This window comes from Papaver somniferum, chromosome 3, assembly GCF_003573695.1.
Source record: "Papaver somniferum cultivar HN1 chromosome 3, ASM357369v1, whole genome shotgun sequence".
In the NCBI taxonomy this organism is placed as follows: Eukaryota; Viridiplantae; Streptophyta; class Magnoliopsida; order Ranunculales; family Papaveraceae; genus Papaver; species Papaver somniferum.
Window position 1 is genome coordinate 21,851,880 of NC_039360.1, and position 7,862 is coordinate 21,859,741.

The 7,862-nt window shown below is 35.9% G+C and overlaps 1 protein-coding gene across 1 annotated transcript; it reads left to right on the top strand.

Annotated features, from left to right (window-relative positions):
• Positions 1-5,389: 5,389 nt before the first annotated feature.
• On the top strand, positions 5,390-6,229 carry LOC113359142 (aspartic proteinase nepenthesin-2-like). The gene is made up of 3 exons (XM_026602819.1): positions 5,390-5,462; positions 5,519-5,927; positions 5,992-6,229. The coding sequence occupies exons 1-3, from the start codon at positions 5,390-5,392 to the stop codon at positions 6,227-6,229; spliced, it is 720 nt and encodes a 239-aa protein (XP_026458604.1).
• Positions 6,230-7,862: the final 1,633 nt, after the last annotated feature.

Sequence of the window (7,862 nt, forward strand, 5' to 3'; positions counted from 1 at the left end):
CATCTTGAAAGATATGGTAATGAATCTATATATACAAGAGGAATGTCGACATACTAAAAAAAATACTTTCCCGATTAGTCTTGATATCCAAACATCTTCTTGATATATTTTCTTAACTAGAAATAACATGTGCCGTAACGGCACGGCACAGTCGAGTCTCTAAAGAGCCTCTCGCATATGCTCGTGAGACGGGATAATTTTTGTCATAAAGATTTTAATAATTACTATTACACACCATAAGACTTTATTTGACTCGTGAGATTTTGCATCTATGGGTATCTTAGATATTTTTCTTCCAAATATTTATAAATTAGGTTACACTTCTAACTGGTTAGAACAATAGCTTTTGATAAAAATCCAGGTAAATTGCTTTATTTTGGCCTTAAATAATTATTTTTTTTACGATCCTCAAAGATCATTATGCAAAAACTTCATCCGATGAGCAATAAATGTAATTACATCCTCCCATAAATTATTCTTAGATCGCAAGGACTATCGTCATGTGTTCATTATCTATATGCTCTGGTGATTCCATTCCGGTCTTTTTGGTCTGATTAAAGTAAGAAAAAAGTGGGTTGTATACCTTAATCGCGCAGTGCATGTCCTCAATTTTCTCCTCAATTATGATGGCCCTTTTTGTAATGTTTCTTGGTGTAGAAACAGATCAGCAGGAGGACACAAAATCTAAATCAACGGTGAACTGGGTGAGCTCGATAATTGTACCTTAGCAGAAAGATATCCAATCAAGATTTTTACTCTTCGTGCTTAAATTTAAGATTAAACACGGTCAAAAACGCTACTTTTTTTGCTTACATTTCTAAGGCTAAACCGCTGCTCGAGCCATCTATATCTCACTTTTCACGACAAAGAGTCTCCATTTAAAGAGGCAGCAGAGTTTAATTAAACTATTCATGGCATCAATGAATGAATAAGATTTGATGTCACCGTAAAAACTCAAGCCACCACGATTGTCAATCATATTTATATGGACGAAAATATGGTCATGATCTGTATCAAGAATGCTCAAATGTTCCTAAGAATGCTAAATTTGTTATGGATGAAAACATGGTTCATTTTTCATGATATGTATAATACGACTATTAAGATAATGAAAATTATGGGAATTATTCTTTGTATTTTTTTAAAAAACGACCTAAAGTTGTTGTTCTTTGGGTCTTACACATTGCAACCGCAAATTCTCTAAAGTTACTTGTGTTTTGCAGGTTTATGAAGGTTGTCTTATTCGAGCGCTAAAATTAAAATAAATCCTATAATTTAAGAGTAAATTTTCGGTGAGTCATTTCATCTTTTGATTATTGCCTTTACAATGAGTACAATGAAAACTATTCTTTGTATTTTTAAAAAGAGGATCTTTTCTTTTTGTTATTTGGGTTTTACACGTTGTAACCGCCAATGTTCAATGTTCTTTGTGTTTTGCAGGTTGATGAAGGCTTGGCTCAGAGCCGTGCCTGAGACCGTGCAGGCCGTGCGACCGCACAGGGCCCAGCTCTGTGGAGGGCCCTTGTTCCCTACGATGTACACTTACTTTCCCCTCCAAGCCAGTCCAGTCTAACATTTAAAAAGAAAAAATTTGCTAGGTAAGTACATCGATCCACCAGGCCATCAAATTATTTTTGTTATTTTTTAGCCCCTGGATTATACTTACACTGTATCTTTATCATATTATAACACATATCGGTATACCCATGGCTATATGTTTTGTTTCCTTCGGGTATTTTTGTTCTTGTAGGTGAACATTAACAAAAAGAGTTACTACTCCCGTTTAACTTAGCGTTTTATCTAGCGCAACATTGTCTATAGTTTTGCAAATTATTGAGATTTTCTGCGTACTATTTTTGTAAAATTATCAAAAAATAATAATATTTCACCTTATAAAAGGCCATATGAATTTTTTTCGCACAAAGCCCTTCTAGGCACAGGACCGACTCTGGTTTAGCTAATCTGATTTTCTTAAAGATATGGTGCAAGGATTTTTTTTTCTATAATAAAATATGAGTTCTACGTGGTTTTAATATTTAATTGTCCACTTTATTTTTTTGGTGGGACATTTTTTTTTAATTAGTATGGAGTTAATTATGAGGTTTATCAATGCATATAAATATAATGGAAGAAAGTTACAACTCTTACATTCGTTAGATGAAAATGGCTAAGATGAGACTGGGATGGTTGGATTATCCGTTTATCTCTGAAAATGTTATCCGTCCGTCGGTGGCTTAAAACCCATTATGTTTTGTATTATAGATAAATATGGATATCCAAAAATTTGGTTGCATCATTAGTACAAAACAAAGCTAGGCTAAGTTTGCCTGTCTTAGTGGTGGTCGGGATTTGTCCTGGCAAACATAAATCAAAGGTTGTGGTTCTCCGTGCCAATCCCCACAACTCGCATGTGTGGCGTTAGTTCCAACCTTATAAAGGAAAATTAAATACTCAAGTCAAGATATGGATTTTCAAAAATTATAACGGGGAGGTTCGAACTCATGACCTATTGTAGGATAATTTCTAACGAGTGTTCCACCTGGCTATTTTTGATGTTTAACGAACTTCACTAAGTTGGATCAAAGAAAAAAAAAATCTACAAAAGACAAAAACTCTGCATAATACAATCTTATTTACAAGAGAACATACGATTTAATAATCGATTGTGAATGTCAATTCACGCTTTACCATGCGGTTCGATTTATAAAATTGAAAAAAAAATTACGTGTGATTTACGATTTCATAACCTTTCTCACTGGAACGCACCCACCGTATATCCCATCGTTCTCCAATACTATCTCAGATCCAGTTTGTGTAAAACACGGTTTGGATAATTTTTTCTGTGTTAGTGGCGGTCAGGATCTCATCCCAACACACAAATCTACGGTTGTTATGCATTCTAGAGATACGAATAAATATGATCATGGTTAGAAATAAATGTTTCATAAAGAATTGGGAATCAAGGCTCTGCTATTGAATGTCACGGGAAGAAAACGAAATGGTTATTCTTCACTGGATATTTTGTCTGAATAAGAGTTTGATCAAACTCTCTATTTTTTTATTTGCATTTTTCTTGGACAAGTTTCGGTCTTACACTTTGTAGTTTAGGTTTTGTTAAATTCTTTTTCATCACAGATCAACAAACAAAACTGGCGTTCTCTTCAGTAAGGTAAATTCTTTTCTTGTGTACTTTGTGTAATTTCTTTTCTTTCTTTTTTACCATTGAAATTGTTTGTGTAACAGTAAGGTAAACTCTTATCCACGAAAACACTCGAGACATCAACAGATGTCATAAACTGGGGGATGCTCATTGGGTATTGGTTTGGCGGTTTACAGCGTGCGGCATACACTACGCTCGTTATTAGAAAGTGTCATAAGGACGAGGCGGTTTGTAGATACAGAAAGTAATGGTGAAATGCTTTCTTTTATGGAACATGAATTCCAAGCGTTACTGGTTACCACCTCCTCCCATTTACTCACCCATTTTCCATTTCTTAATGAGACCAGAGTGCGTTTCACTTCGACTTGTATAAATAGGCATTACCTATTTTCACCGAACAACAAGTTCTGGTCAGGAGCATACAACAATCAGAAAACATTTGCAAGATTTCCCATCTGTTAGCTTCCTACTTTCTGATACAAGTCACAAAACAACTACTCTTCCAGAATCAACTATTCTGGTCTCAACAGTCTCTTCGCTTCCCTCCCCAAAACCAACCCTTCTCCTCCACTTTGTGACCGAAGCAAGTCTGGAACAGCCATTTCTTGGTTTTGGCCGGACATGTACAGATTGATCTCTCGAATCTAAAGTACTCCCTTCCAGTACATTGTTTAGGATTTAGATTTGTTTCTCACCCACATCACACGAAATTACCGAAACCAGCAGAAACTGTTTTCACCCTCAAACACCATGTATATATGTAGTTTTTTAATGGATTAAGATGCTTAAGGATGGATGGTGACATCCATCTAAGTATGCAGATTTTTCCGCTCCCGTAATCCTTATAGTTAGAGTTTTTTTGTGAGTGGATGTGCGAACGTTTTTCGTGGTTTCTGCTGTCATAATTTTATCTATTTGTTATATTTTTAGGTTATCTCAATATGAGTTTTGGGAATATTTTTACAGCCTGAAACTGCTCCAAGCAGTTTCTCTAAGTACATTGATTCAACTGATAGTTTCATTGGATCTTTCTGTATGGAGTTACGGTTATTAACTGAGTAGTGCTTCCACACTGTATTTCGACAACGAACCAAGGATTATATTGTTGGTTGAAAGAATCCCCGGTAATCTCAAACATGCATTTTAAGTTTAATAATACATTTATCTTAAATGCCGTTGCTACTACTGAATTGTGTATGCGTGCAGCGTAGTTATTATTTGTAACAAGTAATCTTTTGGTTCAAATGATATTGGAACTGACGTCAAAAAATTTACTTAGTTGTGATATTCTTCCAAATCCTCTGTATGACATTCAAAAAAAATCACAATTGTCAGTATAGAACTATTAATTTGTTTTGTCGTTTCATACCTTATATATTAATTTATACGTCTATGAAAGACTTATAACTTCGGTAAGCTTTTAGAGATCATTTACTAATAACATGTGATTTTTCGATTAAATGTACTGACGATAGGTAATCAATTATTTTCACAACTTATACTATCATATTTGTACCGAATGGATTAAAATTATTGCGTCATTTGAGGCATGCAAGTTGCAGCCAGTTTTTCCATTACTAACTAAAGGTTCCAGCCTATTGAGATTCTAGCATTCCAACCATCCTACTAAAGAGATATGCATGGAATTTTACTTGAAGTCTTCACAGACCTATGTCCATATTTGTTTATGTTGAGCAGCTGCAGTTTTTAAAACCGAGGCCTATGACGACCCTTAAAGTTCAAAACCACGTCCTCTGTTTACTTACTGCAATAGTTGTTGATGAGTTTTATTAAACTGCTGAAACAATATCTATAATCATTTGTAACTGTTAACTAAAATCCTCTTGAAAGATGTTGTTTTCCAACATCGAGCAAGCAGAATACACGCCCGTGCCGTCACGGCACGGGTTAAGACCTAGTTACTACTGTAAATTGAAGTTCTAAATTGCACATACATACTCGTAACATTCGTTTCAGCTCAATCATGGGGGGAACTCTTCTCAGTTTTCTTCTAACAATTACTCATGTGTCACTCCTACTAAACTCAGCCATTGCAGTGAATCCAAACAAAGGGTTTAGTTTAAAGATGTAGACTCCAAAGAATCACCTTTATACCTAGGTGACCATTTAACACGGGAAAAGAGGCTTCAAAGACTCGTTGAGCAATCCAGAGCTCGAGGGCGTTACATTTAGTCACAAATATTACTCAAGAGCAATGCAACACACTCCATGAATCCTGATGCTACACGATTTCCTACAGTTTACGAAGCAGGAATGTTTTACGTTGCAAAGGTTGGATTAGGTACGTTTCCTGGTAGACAATAGACATTCATGAAAACTATTTGGCAATTGATTCAGGTAGTGATCAGACATGGCTTCAGTGCGAAGGTGTCGTTATAGCTTTTGTTCAAGATATGCCACTTTATCCTTGGAACTTGTCAACTACATTTCATCTTGTTCCTTGTAACACACCTGAATGCCCGCAAGGTCACTGCAATGATGGTGGTCAATGCATTTACATAGCAGCCTATGCCAGTGGATCAGCTACATCTGGTGTTGTTGCTAAAGAGACGTTCACTCTAGACTCTAACACTGATGCCGTCGAAAATATCGATTTACACGTGAGTTGCGGTCTCCGCCAAGATAATTTTGATCGTTTGTTTGGTGATAATCATTCACGTGGCAAACCTAATATGATTGCAGGAATGCTTGGTTTAGGGAAAGGCCAATGGTCTTTTTTAAATCAATTTGGTACTGCCCGGACAAGGTAAATTTTCCTACTGCTTCGAGACGTTTATCTAAAATATTAAGGCATCCAACACATATTTAAGGTTCGGTGAAGATGCGACAATTGGATTCGCAGCTCGAAACGTACATGCAACTCCTATTGTGGTGCGGGAGCAATTTCGGACGACATACTATTACTTAAATCTAGAAGATGTTAGTTTACGTGACAAAACAGTAGGATTTCCTAGAGATACCTTCAAGCTTAACGATCAAGGTGAAGGTGGTGCTTTGAGAGATTCTGGTGCTAGACTATCTTTATGTATAGAGATCATTTTGACATAGTTGTAGATCTGGTGAAGGCACATTTTAGCAACCTCGAAGTTGACTACGTTGGTCCCAGAAAATATTTCGCTACTAATTTCGATGCTTGTTTCCGGGGAAGCTTTGATAGTTTCAACTTTCCTCCTGTAACACTTCATTTTGAAAAAGCAGACTGTGTTATTTCATATCATAGAGCTAACTGCTGACACTGTTTGTTTAGGCTTTCTTTCCAATAAATACTAATAAGCCAGCTTTTATCTTAGGAGCAATGCAATAAACAAATAAACGGATTGTGTACAATACCATGGTTGACGCGCTCTACTTCGGTGATGAGAATTGCACATCAAATTCATGAAACTAGGGACGATGGCATCCATCTAGCTGGGCATTAGCCAAGAATAAATTCAATTTTATCTGAAATTTAATAAATTATTATTCATTTTAATGTATTTGGATTTTCTCCTGTTAGTCCTGAGGGAGTTTGAGGGAGTCTCTCCAAATCACCGTTAGTCGTGGGGGAGTTTAGAGGAGTCTCCTAAACTCCCTAGAAAACACCTGTTAGTCGCTGGGGAGTTTAAAAAAGCTCTTGAACTCCCTGTTAGTCATAAAACCCTACAATATTAGGGAGTTGGTTTCTTTGGGGAGTTTGAAGGAGTTTTTAGTGTATTTTGGTCTCACAACAAATCTCTCAAAAGAGTAGAGATTTTAGTGTATTTTGGTCTCACAACCAAATTTGGTTCAAAATCTTTCTTTTCAAATCATACGGATTTCTCAAATCTCAGCAACAAAAATTTTGTTCCCAACATGATGAAATGATTATCAGATGATGGCCATTATGATATGGTGAAACATTTCTATGAAAATATTAGGATAGTGATCTAGAGTCCATGAAAACGTGTGGATATATAGATTTGTTTAGATCTACATATCCCGTAAGATGCACCAGCAAAAAAAAATGTAGAAGTCTTCACAATTAGCGCTTCCCCGAGTTGAATTACATTACCACTTCTGCAACCACCGTCAAAACTATTTTCTCACCACTACCATCACCACCTATAACCAACCACTACTCCCTTAACCACCCCAAATAAGAACCCTAATTTCAGAAATAAATAAAGGGAGTTAGAATTGAATGGAGACCGTTAAATTGAAGGGGAAAAAAATTATCTCGTTGCACAAAATAGCATACTGTTGATACAGAGATATGATCATTTTCATTTATTTTTTTTCTTTTGATTAAAGATCAATGTTATTTGCAAATGAGGGTTTATTGTTTCTTAAAAGAGAATGAGTTAGGAGTGTGAACTCTCTCAAACTCCCCCAAACTCCCTCTAATAAACTCTCTCAAACTCCCTACACTCCCCCAAACTCCCTGAACTCAAAAACACCAAACTCTCTCAAACTCCCTACACTCTCTCAAACTCTCTCAAAATTCCTGAGATTTAAAATACACTCAACTCCCTAGAAATCACTCGAGGACTAACCCCCTGATAGAGTAAAGTCTTCAGTAAAAAGTATACAAGCGTAAAAAGTAATTACATAAAGTAATAGGAGAAATTTGGTAAAAGTTGTTTCAACTTTCGAGATTTTTTTTTTTTTGATGGAAACAGGGGCTTCAAGAAACCCCTAAATTTTATTTATTAGAATACCTCAT

What these genes read in the sequence shown, in the direction of transcription:
- LOC113359142 (XM_026602819.1), top strand. Translation starts at nt 5,390, where the DNA reads ATGAATCCTGATGCTACACGATTTCCTACAGTTTACGAAGCAGGAATG. An exon ending in CGTTGCAAAGGTTGGATTAG is followed by an intron (nt 5,463 to 5,518) that starts GTACGTTTCCTG and finishes CAATTGATTCAG; the next exon opens with GTAGTGATCAGACATGGCTT. An exon ending in TTTGGTACTGCCCGGACAAG is followed by an intron (nt 5,928 to 5,991) that starts GTAAATTTTCCT and finishes CACATATTTAAG; the next exon opens with GTTCGGTGAAGATGCGACAA.